Genomic DNA, 19,298 nt, shown 5'->3' on the forward strand with positions numbered 1-19,298 from the left:
TATAGACTTCTCCATAAATTTTTGCCTACTAATCGATTATTATACATTTGGAAACTAGTAGATAACCCTTTATGCTCCTTCTGTCATCTAGAGGAAGAAACATACATTCATGTCTTCTGGGATTGCCCGCAGTTAATAAAATTTTGGGATGACATTAAATCTTGGTTTTATGAGAAAACAGGTCAACTTTTAAACTTAAATGCATTTAATATCATATTTGGAAATTTATCTCGGGGGGTCCCTGTTATATGTAATGTTATAATCCTGTTAGCCAAAACCTATATATACAAAAGGAGAAAGGCTGGTCATTTAAGTTTAAATTCCTTTACCAAATATGTTAGCTTTTTTCAACAAGCAGAATATTTGATTGCAGCAAGAAGGGGAAAACTGGAAAAGCACAGGGGGAAATGGGGGACTTTATGTTTACAATAAGTTATTTTCAGTTGTGTTTCAGTTTTTTCAAATGACACTATTATCTATGTTTTGATTGAAATTATGTTATTGAATGGATAAAGTTTTCTTTTGTATATGACACTTGTTACTGGACGGAGAAAGTTTTTTGTTTTATATGACACTGTTTTTGTATGACAAGTTATTACTGACGTCAATTTGTATATGACACTTATTTATGTTACTGAACTACTGACTGTGTTGTTTATGTTGTTGGATGGAAAATGAATAAAAAAAAAATTTAAAAAAAAAAAAAAAAAAAAGACGGAGGCGATGTCGCTAAGGTCGTGCAGTCCCGACTGGAATATCGCGAATTCCTCCAGCTGGAGAAACGTCAGATGTAAAAATTTAAGTCTGGAGTTTAAAGAAGTTTCTGCTTGTAACTACAAAGTATACTCTCTAGCTCTTACCCACCAATAGTTCAAAGTAAGTTTGTCTTTAACATTCTCCCTGCTGCCCAACCCTGTAACCAATTGTAAGATAATTTGTAGCCATACACTGCAGTGTGCTAAAGGTTTTAACTGACATACAGTACTGTATTTGTAACTTAAAGATATTTATGTCATTGGGTGAAGACTGGCACATCAAATGGAGTCTTAAGAGAATGTCAGACAGTCAGTTTTTCTGTTGTTTTCATTTAGTTAAATTGTCATAGATGCTAACAGTAAAAAATCTCAGTAGAAATGTCACAGAAGTGTTTGCAATAGTAAATGAAAGTGTCAGACGTAACCACTGTATCTGAAAGAAACGTTTTAGAAAAGGAAATATTTGTGTGTCTAAGGACAAACAAATAAACTCACAGCCTCCATGAGACTCTCCATCTTCTCCTGGTTCTCCACAATGTCCATCTGGTCCAGACCCAGCTGGGAGGGGAGAAACAAGGAAATTGCAAGTCAAAAGTAACTTTCCTGAAAATATCTGCATACATGTCTATGACGTGAATTCTAGCTTTCTAGCTGATCAAATTACAAACAATAAAATATGCAAATCAACGGTAATATGTGTTACACACTTTACTCTCAAGTGAAAATGACTACCTAACTCGCTTAGGGACGTCCCCCGGATCGGACGTTAAATGGAGGACCCGTGTTTGAGGAGAGCCACACCTCGAGCATACATGAATATAGAAGAGCCCATCACACTTATTGAAAAGTGTAGGAGTCCTTCCCGGTGTGAGTTGATCAAATAAATCTGTCGGGATATGCAGCTTGTATTCCTCAGTACAAACCTGGTGTGTCACGCCATGAAGCAGTTTATCAGATTTGCAATTACAAACAAAAATGTCAACCTACCTGGTCCACGACAGCCTTCTGGTTGAGCTGTGCCTTCAGCCCCTTGGCCAGGGCTGCGAACTTGGCCTGGGCATGGGAGCTGTTACACAGGGCCTGGTGCACCTCATCCTGGAATAAAGGTGGAGAAAAATGTCTGTATTTGGAACAAAATCCTGGAATAAAATACAATAAGATGAAGAAGTCGTGACAAAAAAAAATGACAGAAATGAGTGGGGTGCCTAAAGGTTTTGAGCTGCCATAATCTATCATTTCTCAGTGTCACTGTTGGTTGGGTTTACAGTCTTAATAATATCAAAGAAGGGAACGTTGCAAGCTATCCCTTCAATCTGTACTTCAGAAAAGCCACCTATCTAAAGGTTAATTTACTTGCCATGTACATGTACATAGTATACCTAAAATCAAGAGGAGTGGAGACTCCTCAGTGTGTACAGCTGTGAAAAGTTCTTAGCTGGAAAAGGTTCTTACCATGCTGCTGTCCTGTTCCTCCTGCTGCTGAGTGATGATCTGGCCTGCAGAACTGTTGCACACCAGGTACTGCAGGTGGTCTGGGGTCAACAGCACAGACTGCAGGGAACAACAACAGGCGGCAACTCAGTTGTTTGCTAAACTTCGTTTGTTTGTTTGTTTCATTGAGATCACCATTAGTGTCACAAAGAGAAACACTATGATGTGATGTCACAGGCTTTATTCAACAATTCAATTGCCTGGTTCTCAGACATTCTAGGTAATACTCAACTGGTGGTTAAGATGGAAATAGACGGCTGGGCGGATAACTTGCATCTTGCTATGTGTGCCTGCCGTAACTGTGTATCATGGTAAAATATTCCCCTCAGACTGTTTACATGTTGATTTTATAGTTCTGTATCATGTTTTTGCATTCAGAGGAACAAGAAATCAAGTTGGTGTGGCCTTATTACATATCACATACCATATCAGAGCAAGATGAACAAAACTTAAAATGACAATCATACAATAAAAATATCGATTGTAGTTGTTTAGCAGACGGACATTGTGGGTTAATGCTGAGGAATTTTTTCAGGTTTGTGTGTACTGTTTTTCTTGCCCTTCATTCTTTCAAATTTTTTCACTTTTCTTTACTTTCAAGGTCTCATTTTTTTCTTACATTCACATCGAAAAAAAATAAAATTAGCTTCTAAGTTCTATCCTACCTATGCTGTTAATAAAAAAGAACAGACCTCTAGACTTTTGACCATCTGCTGCGGGGGCTGCAGTACTTTCTCCTCAGCCTTTTAAAACTCTCTAAACTTTCCTAACTTTTTCTTTATCCTCAAGGTCTGAATAAAAATATTGCATGTATATTCACAGTGCTTAATATATTCTATCCTTTCTGTTCAAATTGGTCCAAAACAAAATCTATGTTTGATGATAAAAAAAGAACAAACAGACCTCTAGACTTTTAACCATTTGCTGATAGTCAAAGTTCCCATGCATTGTTTAGTTTCTAGCCTTTGTTCTTAAACTTGGTCAAAACAAAATCTAAGTTGGATGATAGCAAACAAACAAATAAACAGACCTCAAGACTTTTGACCATCTGCTGCGGTGGTTGCAGTACTTTCTCCTCAGCCTTCTCCCCGAGCGTCCCCAGCCCCAGACTCTGCCCCAGCAGCGCCAGCAGGCCCTCCTTCGTCGATAGCTTCTGAGGGTTCGTCAGCGTCTGGTACACCAGCCCGTCTTTAAGACTGTTGAGCTTCTGCTGCAAGACACTCCACATGGTCTTGGGCTTTAGGATCTGGTCGGTCATGTTGTAAAGATTTCTGGTGGGGCTTCCGAACAGTATAGAGTACAGCTGCAAGAAGACAAATGATAAACAAAATTGTTATGCAAAATGTTCATCTTTATGACAGTCACTGTTTAGTTTCTGCTGTAAGACACTCCACATGGTCTTGGGCTTCAGGACCTGGTCGGTCATGTTGTGGAGATTTCTGGTGGGGCTTCCAAAGAGTATAGAGTAAAGCGTAAAGCTGCAAGGGGACAAAAAATACACAAAATGTTACATGCAACATGTACATCTTTAAGACTGTTCAATTTCTGCTGTAAATCGCTCCACATGGTCTTGGGCTTCAGGACTTGGTCAGTCACGCTGTGGAGATTTCTGGTGGGGCTTCCAAAGAGTAAAGAGTAAAGCGTAAAGCTGCAAGGGGACAAAAAATACACAAAATGTTACATGCAACATGTACATCTTTGAGACTGTTCAGTGTCTGCTGTAAAACGCTCCACAATGTTCTTGGGCTTTAGGACCTGGTCAGTTACGTTGTGGAGATTTCTGGTGGGATTTCCGAACAATAGAGTACAGCTGCAAAAGGACAAAAAACACACAAATTTGTTACGCAAAATGTCATCTTCAAAACTGTTGAGTTTCTGCTGTAAAATGCTTCACATGTTCAGGACCTGGTCGGTCACGCTATGGAGATTTCTGGTGGGGCTACCTAAGAGTAAAGCATACAGCTGGAAGGGAAAACAACAACACAAAACTGTTAGTAAAATGTACATCTTTAAGACTGTTCAGTTTCTGCTGTAAGACACTCCACATGGTCTTGGGCTTCAGGACCTGGTGGGTCACGTTGTGGAGATTTCTGGTGGGGCTTCCAAAGAGTATAGAGTACAGCTGCAAGGGGACAAAAAATAAAGACAATTGTTACATGCAACATGTACATCTTTAAGACTGTTGAGTTTCTGCTGTAAGACGCCCCAAGTGTTCTTGGGCCTCAGGACCCCTGGTCAGTCACGTTGTGGAGATTTCTGGTGGGATTTCCGACAGCATAGAGTACAGCTGAAAAAGGACAAAAAACACACAAATTTGTTACGCAAAATGTCATCTTCAAAACTGTTGAGTTTCTGCTGTAAAATGCTTCACATGTTCAGGACCTGGTCTGTCACGCTGTGGAGATTTCTGGTGGGACTTCCAAAGAGTGAAGCATACAGCTGGAAGGGAAAACAACAACACAAAACCGTTAGTAAAATGTACATCTTTAAGACTGTTCAGTTTCTGCTGTAAGACACTCCCTATGGTCTTGGGCTTCAGGACCTGGTCGGTCACGCTGTGGAGATTCCTGGTTGAGCTTCCAAACAGTAAAGTTTACAGCTACAAGGAGGAAAAATAAAGACAGTGTTACATTACAGAAATTGAAGGTAAATCTTGCCTGTGGGAGATGAGGAAGACCTGACAAAAAAATGGAAAGAGTTCCTCCATGAAGTTTTGATGATGAGGCAGACCAAATTGGTCCCCTGCCCAAAGCAGATATGTCAAATTACTGTGCATTTCTCAACAGTTAAAGTCTACCAAAGCAATACTAGGGCCCAAAAATGGAAATAAAACAAATGCTGAAATCTTAATGGTTACCGTAGTGACATATACTATCACTGTTTAGCACAGTAGCGTACTAATAACTTCATATATACTTTGAGCATTTTTAAACCGCGCAAAAATGTGCCATAAGATGATCTCCCTAGTTTCGCGAGCCTACAAGAATCCTGGCGACGATTTCTCATATCACAACGATGTCATATTTTTGCATCATGGACGTTGCTATACATTGCGATCATAGTAGTTTTTTTTTGGTTTTGTTTTTTGATAGGAGTGTTGTTTGAACTAATCATGTATAAAAATGACTATTAATAAATTGACTTTCAAAATCCAATTTTTGGGCCTTAATATTGCTTGGGTTTCCTTTAAAGGACTATAATTGTATTCTACCGCCTGCTGCTTTCGGCCAAGCCTGTCACAGTCGCAGTAATCAAGTTCTATTATTCCACAAAGTGGGACAACAGGATTCATCTTCCCTTCCCTCCCCTTACAATCTCGCTCCGGGAGCTTCCGGGCGTAACAAACCCCATTCCAATCTCGCTAACCTCCGACCTCCATTGATTCCGTGGTTGCTATGTGATGTAATTAACCGGCAACAATGGGCCAGAAGCAAAGGTAATCAGATTGCAGAGCCCTGCTGGGCGCTTGACTTCATGTCACTTCCTGACATCCGTACCGTTAGGCAAGGGGACGTCATGATGACACTATCTCATGCTTGAAGCTTCGTCTATGAATAATTGTGTGTGTATCTTAAAGGATCGATCCATCAAAATAAATCCCATTCCAGAAAAAAAGGAAAGCCGTTATACTCAGTTGAGGTTGAATACAAGCTTTTTTTTAAGCTGATGGTATCACATCAATGTAGTGCAATGAGGCTTTGCTACAGCTCAGGTTTTCAGCCAAACACAACAGATCACCCTACTCTATTACTTAAGAGAGTTTGGTTCTACTGGTATAACATACAAAGGTTTCATGCCAAGATAGGCTTTCCCATAGACAATCAACCAATGGCTTTACATATCCTCTGAAGGTGAAAGCAAGGAAAGTGCAATGGAAGTAGGAAGCAAGTTCTTTCTTCAAACAGGGAAGTCACAATATGACACTATCTCATGCTTGAAGCTTTGTCTATGAATAATCCTGCGTGTATCCTAAGAAGATCAATCCATCAAAATAAATCCCATTCCATCAAAGAAAAGTAAATCTGTCATACTGAATTGAGGTGATATACAAGATTTTTTTTTCAAGCTGCTAGCATCACAATGTAGTGCAATGTGGCTTTACTACAGCTCACGTTTTCAGCCAAACACACCAGGTCACCCCTACATGTACTCTTCTTGATAAGCGTTGTGTTTGGTTCTTTTCCTTCAAAGGCTTGATGCCTGTTGCTTTTTAATTGACAGGACCAATGCCTCTACACTCACACTCACTCACTCACTCACTATCCGGTTTAACGTCTTCTGTTCCCCATCACCCAGGGGTTGGATGTGCTTGCACATGTGCATGTGGGGGAGCTTGATGGCCTGTGACTCCCAGGGTGCCTCTGTCCTGTACTGTGCAAGTCTCCATTTTGTACATGTAGCAAAATTTTACAGCAAGATGCCCTTCCTATAATGCCAACTGAAATTCACAGCTTTCAGAAACTGGGTGGGGCCTTGGGGATAAGCAATTAGCTTTACCATAAAGTTTACTAGCCTTCTGAAGGTGAAAGTAAGACAAATTTGAAGCAACTACTCTGTTCAAACTGTGCCACCCAAGTCATAGCAATTCCATACTACACTACACTACAGTCAGTATAGAAATGACAGACAGTCAAAAGTCTGCAAAAGTTACGACCATGAGTTTGACCATGTCGCAAAGCTAATGGAAAGGAAAGGAAAGGAAAGGGATCTCGAACCAGTTTAGCTCAAATGAACTCAATGAACAGATGAGCTACTCTTCCACTGGTCGTGACAGAGAAGACAGACGCTATGTACAGTATTTACAGGTTCATTGTACCAGGGGAATTCCCCTAGCTCTTTTCGACAAGCACAATGAGCAGTGGACCACGGCTTAACGTCCCGTCCTAAGGACTGCGATCTTTAACGGTAGCGTGCATGTCGGGTGAGCGACACAGCCGGGATCGAACCCGGGGCTTCTAGTTCCAGAGGCAAGATCGCTAACCACTGGACCACGCACGCTACTACTGGCACTAAAGTAAAGGCACCTCATCCTGATGTTAAGTGGCGTAAATTCCCTGAAATGGAAGTGCACTTGAAAGGAAACTCTGCCAGCTGCTGAGCCACTGGGGAAATCTGAAGAATGCCCTGCAGTGTTTCAGTCAATACATCTTCATCTTTTTTTCTTGGCTGTGGTTCTTCTTCTTCTTCTCGTGTCACCACTTCTGCTACATGCTCCCTCTCCAGTATTTCTCCAGGCTGTGGTTAAGAACTGGTCAGTTTAACTTTGGAAACTCGTTTTCTAACTTTCAAGGGCAGCAATTAAAAGGCCTTCAAGCTTTTCCAAGCATTTAGTTATTAAACTTAACTTCTGTCTCTGTATATAGACATCCTCTTCTTCTACATATCCGTTGATGAAGGTTAGACAACCAGGTAATAAGATATGCCAAAATTAGTTACTCAAGCAACTGGATAAGATTTTGAAACAGTCAGACGTTTTAGACAGCATCTGCTATCTTTCATCAGTGACATCTGTCTTCGCTGTCACGACAAGGGGAAGAATTGATCTTCAGTGAGCTTAACTGGTCAGAGGTCACTTTTCACTTTTCTTATATAACATCTAATGCTGCTATGAGGTAGTCTGCACCACTCCACATGTAGACAAGCATGTCTGACAATAGTGCTGCATACGTGTACCGATACTGTACCGTAAAAACTGATGAGGTACAGGTCCGAAATACCGGATCATGAAGTACCGGTACTGTACCGATATGAATTTAGACCAAGTGTGTGCTTATTTGGTGACTGATTTCCTGACCTCATGCAACACCAAACGTGACCAAAGTGACACCTTGGAACAGCATAACTTGTAATATGCAACAGATAATTCAGGTAGTCCGGGAGTTTTGATAACAAGGCCAGTGGAGTTAGGCGGTAGGGAACCTAGTTATGTTCCTTGAATAGAGATACTGACAAGTTGAAAACAGAGTCTATTTATTCAGTTTATTGATGTTTCTGTCATTATTGAAGAAGTTCAGAAAAAAAAATTGTTCAGGTCCAGGTACCTAAACCTCTGTACCGGTACCTGCACCCGTACCTGATGTTACATTACAGTAGGTAAGCAGCACTATCTGACAACCCTCCTCACGTTTTGCATACACAATGCCGCCTTTAGCAATCAAGATGACAGTTATGCTTTAAACGCAGCAGACAAAAGCGGCTGCACATTGATCGTTTCTGCTATTTTCCATTTATGAAATTGAAGTAGGGCTTTCCTGTCAAAGAGGTTAATGGTTAAGGGCACGGGATAGGGTAATGTTGCTCCTGCGATCTTCCAACGTGAACTTCTCTGATAGTGTTGTACAGACAGCATGCCTTACAGTCATTGAGACTCCTGAAAATAACCAGGTTGGTAAAACATAGCCATAGGGTATTGGAGTTTTCTTTTTTCACCACCAGTAAATCCTCACTGCTGACGTTTTGGTGTCTGTCAGACACCTTCTTCAGAGCTTCTGACCGGAGTACTGCTGACAGGAACAACTGTGTCATAGACTGGGAGGGGGCCAAGGTAATAGATAGAGAGGACAACAGATAGACCTGGTGGATCAAGGAGGCGGTCTGAATAAGAAAGTCAACACCAGTGATGAACCGGGATGAGGAGGATACAAGCTTCTTGAAGGGGTGGTTACACCCCTATGTTCCGACACCCCTACTAGAATGTTTTGACACCCCCATGTTGACATCCCTATGTTCAGACATCCCTATGTTCAGACATCCCTATATTCCGACATCCCCTAACCCAAACCCTAACCCTAATATACATGTATGGGTGTCAGAATGTACATGTAGGTGTGTTGGAACATAGCATAAAAGTATGTAGCATTTTAAAAGTCTTTGGTATGACTGGGCTGGGAATCGAACTCATGATCTACAAATGCAAGGCAAACACTAGTGCTCTACCCACTAGGTTGCTGCACCAGTCCCTTGCCCCTTTTTTAAATCCCCGGACCTTGAGAAAATCACTCCTCTCACCTCCAAGCACACCCATTCCTCTCCATCCAAAGCCTATCCACGCTGACTGATGTGGGCACTCGGACAATCAATTTCTAATTGGTTAAAACAACATGAAATGCGGGGCAATCAAGCCACCCCGGTCCACCTGCGCCCAACTTAACTTAATGGCAAGCGGAACAGTACCAAAGGCACTTACACTCAAGTCTTGAGATCAATTTCAGGCAACAAAATGTTTTTAAGACGTGGTATGCTTCCCTCTACAAAATAAAAATATAAAGGTAACCTAACGTAGTAAAATTGCCTTTCTGAGGATGTATATCGGGGCAGCCGGTTGTTATTAACTTTGTCTAGGGCAAAGTGTTGGAAGGTGAAGCCCATCCCTCTACAAAATAGTATATGCATAAATACATGGCCTTCACATCAGTGCCATACAATGTAGCAGCTATGTATGACTTATTGGGCTGCATGACAAAAAGCTTTACATCAGCAAGTTCAGAACGGTGTATCAGCAATTTTTATGATCAGAATCAAATACAACTGCCATCTGTAGAGACCTTAAGCTTGTTAAGTGTGGTACAAAGATATCATCATCAGCTTAACATACATGATGTGTGTCTTGTTTCTCCTATTTGATATTTACAGACTAGTCTATCAGAAATTTCATGATGTTCTTTCAGTTCAGAATTGTTTTCTTACTCTGAGAACAAGAACTTTCGATTGGTCAGCCTTTTATAGTTGCTGTTGCAGAGCAAACATAATATATTTTTCAAGTTGTTCATCACATATTGAACCTGGAGGCAGGATATTACGACCCACAGATTGCTTTAATGGCCCCAGGCCATAATGCCCACACATTATTGCACATACAAAATGCTGTGGTCGTAACGTAGCAAGACAAATGCTGCCATCTGTTGACCAACATCAGTAAACCTGGTTCAGCGGTACCCACATGGCCTCCCCTGTCTATTAGCTGGGAAAGGTCAGAAGTCATGGAACACACCATAGGATTAGGTGTTGTAGACATCATCATTTATGCTATGCTTCAAATAACACGTTTTGTTGTTGTTTTGTATGGTAATTGTGCTACAACACACTGTGTTACTTGTACTACATACATTGTATGTTACAATTAGCTACTAGTTATATATATTTTCTTTAAGCCTACTTTGATATAAAATGGTGATGATTTCATGTTTATGTATTTCCATCATAAGCAACCCTGGTTCAACCATGAAAAAAACTAAAACATCTGCTCCATGTCAATTCTCAATTCCGGAACGACTTTTACAGCAATTTTGACCAAGTATCTTGAAGGCAATGACGAACAACAATCATAAGTTCAGCACCCCGGACAGCCCATGTTCAATATATCTGGGTTCAAAAGGTTACAAGTTGGGGACACACTGTGTGAGAAAGTGCTGAAGACAGCATAATCAATATTAGATGGCCAATGGCAGTTTCTTTTGAACAGTGGTGGCAATATTTTACCCTCTGGGTGGCCGTATATACAGTCAGTACACATATTTGAGAAATCGTAAAATTTTTAAGTTCTATCGCCGCTGTTGCTGTTGCTACAGTAAATGCAGAAATGTTCGCAGTGGTTTTATATTCACAGTTTTCGCCGTAAGCTCTTTGCCGCGAACTTAAAACCACCACAAACTTTTTAGTCCTCCTACCCCTTGTCTACTATTGTTTAAAACACGAACTTAAAACCACCGCAAACACTCCATTTTCTCCCTACCGCGAAATAAAAAAACATGGGAACTTAAATGCATTTACAGTATCTTACAGTGAGGACAACGAACAACAACAATCATACTTTCAGCACCCCGGACAGTCCTTGTTAAATACATATGGGTTCAAAAGGTTACAAGTTGGGGAGACACTGTGTGAAAAAGTGCTGAAGACAGCATAATCAATATTAGATGGCCAATGGCAGTTTCTTTTGAACGGTGGTGGCAATATTTTGCCCGCTGGGCGGCCGTATATACAGTCAGTACACATATTTGAGAAATCGTAAAATTTTACATTTCCGTCACTGCTATTGCGGCTGCCATTATTTTCCTGTGGCATGGTAGGGGAAATACTTTGATAACTTAGGACATCATACCATGATATAGTAGTATATATATATAAGCAATAGGCCATTTCAGCAGTTATGCAATACCACATAAATTGAAGATGGCAATTACATAAAGGAAGAATGACGTACTTCAAAGCAAGGCAACTGAACGTTAAAGTGCAGAAGGGCTGCCAGAAAGGGCACACATGTTGTAAAAGCTAACCCTCTCTGCATTTGACTGCGCCAATTTGGTTTTCCGACTATTGAGTGTGAAAATAATAAGTCTGAAGAGCAAAAGCAATTTGAAAACAAAGCTAGAGGGAAGAGCCTGTACCTAATGGTACACAAACGTTTCAGGGAGTGAACATTCATGCTGTGATCAATTGTATTTTTTTCTCCCAGCCAGCTGTTTTTATCTTGATTTCTTTCCAAATTTCTTTACAAAGCTTACCAACTTGAAGAAAATATCAAAGCATTCAGACAACAGAAGACATTGGAGAGGCCAAAGATGGATTTTACATTTTTTTTGTGTTGTAGAGATTCATCATCATCATCAGTTGATGTGATTTCGCTACGACGGGGTTATACCGCCCTTTTTGGGGCGGTGACATACCCTTTCGTTGGCTGTCATACAAGACGGGGATGCGCCAGTTCTCCCGTCCAGGTGAATGATGTAAATGATGGCTGATATGAGACGGAGGTTCGCCAGGCCTCCATCCGGGTGATTTGTAGTGAATCACCAACTCCAGACAGAAGGATTTGGACCATCACACCCCGGGGCATGCCCCTACTCTTTTTCAAAAGGTGTGGTGGGTTCTTTTACGTGCGCGGGGGTGTGGCTCTCCCCAAACACGGGACCTCCATTTAACATTCTATCCGAGGGATTGTACAGATTAGGAGGACGACAGCAGGACAGCTGATATAAACTAGAAGAGCAGATGGGATGACTTAAAGGGCAGCCTGTAGTCAACGCTACGCTGGGCTCATTCCTCTTCGTTATTTCGCCACAGCGGGGGAAGCAAGACGAATTACCCAGTTACGGCCCTCCGCACCTGGAGACACTTCATTAGGACAGCGCGGAACGATTACCGTCACCCCCGTTTCGCTTTCGAAACAGCGTGGAGCTTTAATTAGGGGTTAGGGAGGGTAGGTATGACCCAGAGGAACGACACAACTGGAGATAAAGGCCCATGTAATTGTGCTGCTGTACATCTTCTGTCAGACCTTGTACTGGGAGGAATAGTTGTTTGTAAAGTTTGAAACTAAGTTCTGAAATGGAAATACCACATCGGTATTAAGGCTAGTAAAATTGGAGTTGTGCAGGTATTTCTGATTAAGTAAAGTTTCTCATTCGCTGACAAAAAATAGCTGATTCTTTAGAGAATTTACCGAGTTGCTTGATTTCTCTGTACATGTAGGAAAGACCTATATACTAAAGTTAGTGCAGGTAGAATTGGAGTTGTGCAGATACTTCTCATGTCTACTTGCACTTAAAACAGAGCTTTAACTGGAAGGACTATGAACTGTAACAACACACTAGGAGATAAAGGCCCATGTAATTGTCCTACTGTACATCTTATGTCAGACCTAAAATGCAATGGGAGAGAAGGTATGACCTGGAGGAACCACACACCAGGAGACAAAGGCCCATGTAATTGTCATGCTGTATATCTTCTGTCAGACCTTGTACAGGGAGGAATAGTCTGTTGGTAAAGTTTGAAACTAAGCTCTGAAATAGACACATCACTATTAAGGCTAGTGCAGTCGAAGACTGGTAAAATTGGAGTTGTGCAGGACCTGGTATTTCTGACAAAGTAAAGTTTCTCAGACATTGGTGAAAAATTGCTGATTCTTTAGAGAATTTATCCAGTTGTTACAATGTCTCAGAGTGAATTAACAAACCTCCTTGGTATTACATACATGAAGGAAAGACCACCTAGTGTAATTCCTCATCATAGACGTTGGTATACATGTAGATACAGGTACATGCTCACATGGCGTTAAACAGACAGAAAAAAGTTACAGAACATGCATTCTTATAAGAGCTAATATCTCTTCCCAAGGGATAATAAACATTTGGCTCTGTTCGCGCAGTTTTAAGATGAATGACGTTTTGAATGAATCGAAGAATAATTGGTAGCGCTACATTACATAACATTTGTACATTAAGACAATACGATTAACAGCTTTGTACATTCTTCAAAATTGCTAAGAAGCTGCAATAAGTCTCAAAGGCACATCATATAGAATGTAATACATACAAATATGTATCATTATCGCTAAGATTTACAGCACAACAAATACTTGCAGTTTAACACGAAAGCTTTAGAGCCATTTGGGTTTTTCGAAAATTGGTTTCCTTGTATGATTTAAAGTCTTATTAAGAAAAGTAACACTTTCTTCAGGCTTTGAGTTTTATGTGTCATTCTGCGGGGATAAATTGTTGGGCAATAAAACCTGTGTAATTGCCCTGCTGTGCGTATTGTGTTATCTTTGCACTTACTGCTTGTAACAAGCTAGGTGTATATTTTAATGACGCACATATATAGGAGCTACTAGCAAACATGTACGATGAAATGTATCATGCACTGTTGAAAGCTGCAATTTAATGTTTGTTTTTTGGACTAAGAAAAAATAATGCTAGCTTTCAGTATCAACTTAAAAGCAAAGTTAGAAAGTCAGAAGTAAAGTTTTCTATCCAGCCTTCTGTTTCCATGATATCCTGTTGCTGAGATTTTACATAAAAATCTCAGAGAACCAACAAGTTCAATTGGTTTGGGCCTGAAGTTCTTTTACTTCATCTGGTTCTTGTGGCAGTCTAATATTTTAGGCCTCCGCAATTTTTCCTTGTTTCAAGGACTGGATTTATCAAGTAAAATAAATGAACAAAGGAATATGTTCCAACTACATCATATATCTCCACTGCCTTAATTTATATCATCTATGTACATTTGTACTGGGGGGTAGATATACTTTATACCAGATATGCTACGGAGTATTAAAATTGATCATGCAAAGACCACCAAAGTGTTCCTCTTTTAGTTTCAACATTCTCCCTGCTGCCTACTTGAGAGTTTGATGGCAGTAACTTGCAATTGGTACAGACAGTTTCAGGGTCTAGACATTTGCAAGTAAGATGCTAGGATATTGGAGATTCTTTTGACGCAACCAGTAATTCTCACCTGCTGACGTTTAAAAGAATCTCCAATATCCTATGTTCCACCAACCTGAATAATGAAATTATTTTTGGAAGTAAGATGCTAGTTTTCATCCCTGCCTTCTGCTTATATCTTGACTGCTTGATAAATTTTTACTTTAGAACCAGAACCAAGGCAATAGATTGGTATGGCCTAATAATACAGGAGGAAGGTTGATCGAAAAGTCCGGAACTGCAAATAACGCCCCAGTAATGACACATAAGGGAGACTGGCAGGAAGAAGCATTTGGCGACCTTGCACTTACATGTGAGTTGTGTAAACTTTCCATATGAACCTCGCTCACATTCACCACAAAGGGAGCCCCTATTTCACAGGAAGAAGCCTTTGTTGACCTTGCACTTGTGAGTTGTGCAAACTTTCCATATGAACCTCGCTCACATTCACCACAAAAGGAACCCCTATTTCACGTCAGTCTGCGAAATCCCGGGGTGAAACAACACTGACCCGCAGGCTCGTAAACTGAGCGGAGCAGCAAGTTTTCTGCATTTGCGGAGTTTTGCGGGGGCTGGGGTCAGACTGCACACAATACACCGGGGAGGCTTTTATGCTGGATTTGATTGCAATATTTTTTACTGGTGCCACTGCGTAGGAGAATGAAAGCACATTGTACGAGTGCCCATGAGAAAATCAAACACACGCAGGCATAGGTCACACAATGTACTCAGGCTAGATTACAACTGCCATTAATTTTAGGGCATTTGTGTTGGGCTTACAGGGTATATGGACCCCAGCCATGCAGTTTTTATATACCAAGAGGACCAGGACAGATAGCACGGGGGCGATATCGGGAGAAGAGCTTGCAGTATGCATGAGGATTGTAAAACAAATTGAACAAAGACTTTGGAACAGAAATACAAAGTAGTTTGAGGAAGGACCATTCAATGCATATTATATAACTTAGCCAGGCCCTGAGGACCCCAAGAGAACAAACTCATGCATTGGTGACAATAATTTTTTTTACAAATTACCTTAAAGTTTAATGTAAATAGATGACTCAGACATAAAGAATGACTTGCATAGTGTACATTTGCTGCAGCAGCCCATTTTAAAACAGGAGTACCCTTGTACACTATGAAGAAGACACAAATTACTTTCTGTTGCTCAATCATTCTCTCTAAGACTTATAAATTGCTAGAATATAGTAATCTTATCAAGTATAAAATTAACTATAATCGTCATCAAATTGCAATTCTCCTCAGCATATAATTCAATGAATCACAAGTGCTACAGTTGTATGAATCATACAACCCTAGCGATCGAAAAGAGCATTTAAAATTCCATTTTCTCGTCTCCCGATATCTGATAGAATTTTGACTTGTCAGTAAAAACAAAACTTATCTGAAAGGCACAATCATTTGAGCTTTACATTAGCTCTACTTCAATGGCAGAGCCATTATCAGAAGGGACACAAGAGCATAGATCACACAAGCGGGAATATTCACCGCCGCTTTGAGAAGAACACGAATTGATCCCAAGACCCCGAAAATCCAATATCCTATCGACCCAGTCCTTCGGTGCCTTTGAAACTTAACGCTACTGCAGTAGTGGGAAGAGACGTGTGTGTTTGCAGTTCATGGGGGGGGATTTCCACCGTGATTCTGCTTGATTCGTGCTGACACGGCTTCCTTTGATCTTGACTTGTAAAATGATGCCCTGTGTTTTCCCAGTGTCGGTGCTGTGATAATAAAACTGCTGACGACAGCTGGGAACTTTATATAAAATTGTAAGGATGACAAAAGAGGGTTAAAGATACTGTATGGTAGAATCACTCACTAATAATAAACTACTTTTGCATTGAAAATATATGATTCATACATGCTGAATTGGAATGACTTGAAATGCAATCTGACTTGTAACAAGATGACAAATTCTTCAACTTACATACTGAGCATGGAAAGTACACCAAGGTTTTCAAGCTACTTAATGTAACATCTTGTAAGATGCCTGCAGTTTTCTTCACACGAAAATCGGTTTTGAGGTTATTTAACCCTGATTTCATTTCTATAACTTAAACACAAGAGGTACAGGTAAGACCCAGAAATCTCCCCAGCGAATTTAGGTCTTTGGACTTCCCTGACCCATTTTCCTTCGTGCATGGCACTGGAAGAAAAATACTTTTCATCCATCACACAGCCAACATCGGCAAGAAGGTCATGAGTGTACCAATCAATAAAAAACTAGGTCAAAGTCATCAAAGTTTCCACCATCACCAAGTTGCAATTACAAGGCAACAGATGTAGCGGTGGACCGAGGACATCTTGGTTGGAGTGTGTCAGGAAGGACATTTAAGTTGTGCCGCCTCACTAAATGTAGCTTGGACCTGCTGGACAGAGTTGCTTGGAAGCGCGGTATGAAAACTAGCTAACTGCTGTCCACCTGTGTCAGGGTCCCCAGCAGCATTACAAAATAAATATTGGATATTTCTAAAACTACGACAAAATATTTCTAGATACTCGTTGGATTAAAACAATATAATGCTAACCTGTAAAATGATTGAGATTCCGAGGGGAAATTATGTACCGTCCTCTGAGTCAGTAAAGTTTAGGGACTGAAATAGTCGGGTGGTGTACACTTTCCTGACAGCACTCCGTTTTCATACTAAGCTCTTGCTAAATACTCACTTTAGGCCACACCATTTTAATTTCTTGGTGGTGTCAGAGACACATTGCCTTAGGAATAAAACTGGTGTGGCCTAATAACTTTGCAGATTACAAGCACGTCAAACTACAAAGACAACAAGAGAGGATTAAAAACTCTTGAACCTTTTGGATGACTTTTCCATCAAAACTTCATCATACATGATTTATATGTGCTAACTTGGAAAAGGTCTGCACTTTCGAAATGCCATCTGACTTGTAACAATAGATGACAAATTTTCCAACTTATATACTCAGCATGGAAGGTACACCGAGTCTTTGAAGCTACTTCAAAAACCTTTGGACGACTTTTTCATTGAGACTCGATAAAACATGATTCATAAATTGTGCTGACTTGTACTCTGCACTTTTGAAATGCCATCAGACTCGTAACAATAGATGACAAATTCTCCAACTTACACACTTAGCATGGAAGGTACACTGAGTCTTTGAAGCTACACTATAATGGGGATTATGAATTGCTCCCTGCAGATCTCACGTGTTGTGCCCCCGGGAACAGATCAATAAGAAACCAAATATATTGATTTCAGACAAAGACGCCTATTTGTCGTCCTTAAAAAGCGGGAAGATATTGGAAGCGATATTGACTTTACCATTGCCATATTCCACGGCCGGGTTACGCCGTAGCTAATTTTGTTCAGACTACTAAATCTTTGATACTTCTGAATCAATATTTTGTACATTTTGTGTAAATCAATGATAAAACATGCATTTGTACTGTTCATATTTAGACTTAGACTTTAAATTAGAGCAACATTTTTTTTGAAAACAGGTACTATAATGTCTAGAACACCAAACTCAGAGAAGAAGATGTGAAAGACCAAAAAAGAAGAATCCATTGGTATACCATTCTTTGTGTGATAAGTCATCTGTGCAACCTTCCTGACCACGTAGATTTCGTAATGAAGGCAACTTTTTTTGCTCGCATCAAATTTGGGGTTCCCAGAGAATATCATCCGTATAATCAAATCAACATGGCCTTACCATCATTTTCGAAGATCCAAGAACTAACACATTTAATTTGCATGGCATTAGATTACTTTCCAATCTCCATCGTGTGTACAATGTATTGTTTTGGTGGATGAGCTTTTAGAAACACACAGCATGGAAATTGGGAACAGGTTTTCACACCATAAGGTATTTAGCATCTAATACATGACAGATTACCAATCTTCCACAGGTATAATTTAATAGTATCAGAAATCTGGTGTAATATGATATCAAGATTTGTCCTTGCGGATGCAATGTGATTACGCTATTGGAAGATTAGGCATGGTTATTGAGATTATACATAATTCAATAACTTCGTATCTTGATAAGACCACTTTGGAGATTAAGCTTAGAGTCGGATATGCAGGACTTAAGTGATATGTAATGTAGATTGCGACTGCAAAGCCTGTGTGCTACGCCAAAGGGCATGGATGCTGGTAGACTACAAATGCAACTACGGTACTGTAAAGACAATAAAACTTGTACTAGCAACCTGACCCCTGGATATGGACCACCTGGCCATAGTGGCCATGTTTTGCTGGTCTGATAGATGACACATCGTTTACTATCACTAATACTAATTGAAATAAATGATAATGATAAGGCCATAACAATTCAAATTGTTATGTTTAGCCATACCTAGTATGGCTCAACATATTGTTTTTGTTCATGTTCTTCTTCTTCTCCTGCCAAATCTTCAAATGGATTCAACTCCGCCATTTTTTAATCAACTGACCTGAAATTTGGCATGGAGGTAAAGAGGGCAAATACCCTCATGTGTTTTTTAAATTTTTTTGAAACAGACCTGAAAACCATTTTTATGGAGGTTTTTTGGGGCATTTTTAGACAATTTCTATATTTTGGGCTCCTGTGGCCTGGTTTTACAAGCAAGTGACCTGAAATTCGGTACAAGGGTGCCTTGAACATGTCCCTATAGGACTTCCAACACATTTCAGGTGTACATCACCTAAAAATGCTTCATTTTGGGGACTTTTGGACCCATTTCAGACCAAAAACAGGCCAAAAGTGGTATCCCCGTTCCATGTTCTATTTGCTGCTGGCCAAAGAATCCATGTTCTATCCGAAGGATCCCCGCGTTCTATTTGCTACTGGCCAAAGAACACGTGTTCTATTT

General features: G+C 40.3%; 2 protein-coding genes across 3 annotated transcripts in view; both read right to left on the reverse strand.

Moving 5' to 3' along the window:
* Positions 1 to 2,297, reverse strand: part of LOC136441844 (ATP-binding cassette sub-family A member 2-like) — a 57,864-nt gene extending 55,567 nt beyond the window's left edge. For both annotated transcript variants that reach the window (XM_066438365.1, XM_066438364.1), the window contains exons 1-3: positions 2,208 to 2,297; positions 1,743 to 1,850; positions 1,251 to 1,313 (exon numbers count right to left, since the gene is read on the reverse strand). In XM_066438365.1, the coding sequence (XP_066294462.1) occupies positions 1,251 to 1,313; positions 1,743 to 1,850; positions 2,208 to 2,210 (174 nt within the window). In that variant the 5' untranslated portion in view covers positions 2,211 to 2,297. The remainder of the gene's footprint in view (positions 1 to 1,250; positions 1,314 to 1,742; positions 1,851 to 2,207) is intronic.
* Positions 2,298 to 2,907: 610 nt separating this feature from the next.
* LOC136442650 (ATP-binding cassette sub-family A member 2-like) overlaps positions 2,908 to 19,298 on the reverse strand; it is a 49,057-nt gene continuing 32,666 nt past the window's right edge. The window contains exons 6-7 of the mRNA XM_066439594.1: positions 3,277 to 3,549; positions 2,908 to 2,916 (exon numbers count right to left, since the gene is read on the reverse strand). Coding sequence (XP_066295691.1) covers positions 2,908 to 2,916; positions 3,277 to 3,549 — 282 coding nt within the window. The remainder of the gene's footprint in view (positions 2,917 to 3,276; positions 3,550 to 19,298) is intronic.

Source organism: Branchiostoma lanceolatum, chromosome 9, assembly GCF_035083965.1.
Source record: "Branchiostoma lanceolatum isolate klBraLanc5 chromosome 9, klBraLanc5.hap2, whole genome shotgun sequence".
Taxonomy (NCBI): Eukaryota; Metazoa; Chordata; class Leptocardii; order Amphioxiformes; family Branchiostomatidae; genus Branchiostoma; species Branchiostoma lanceolatum.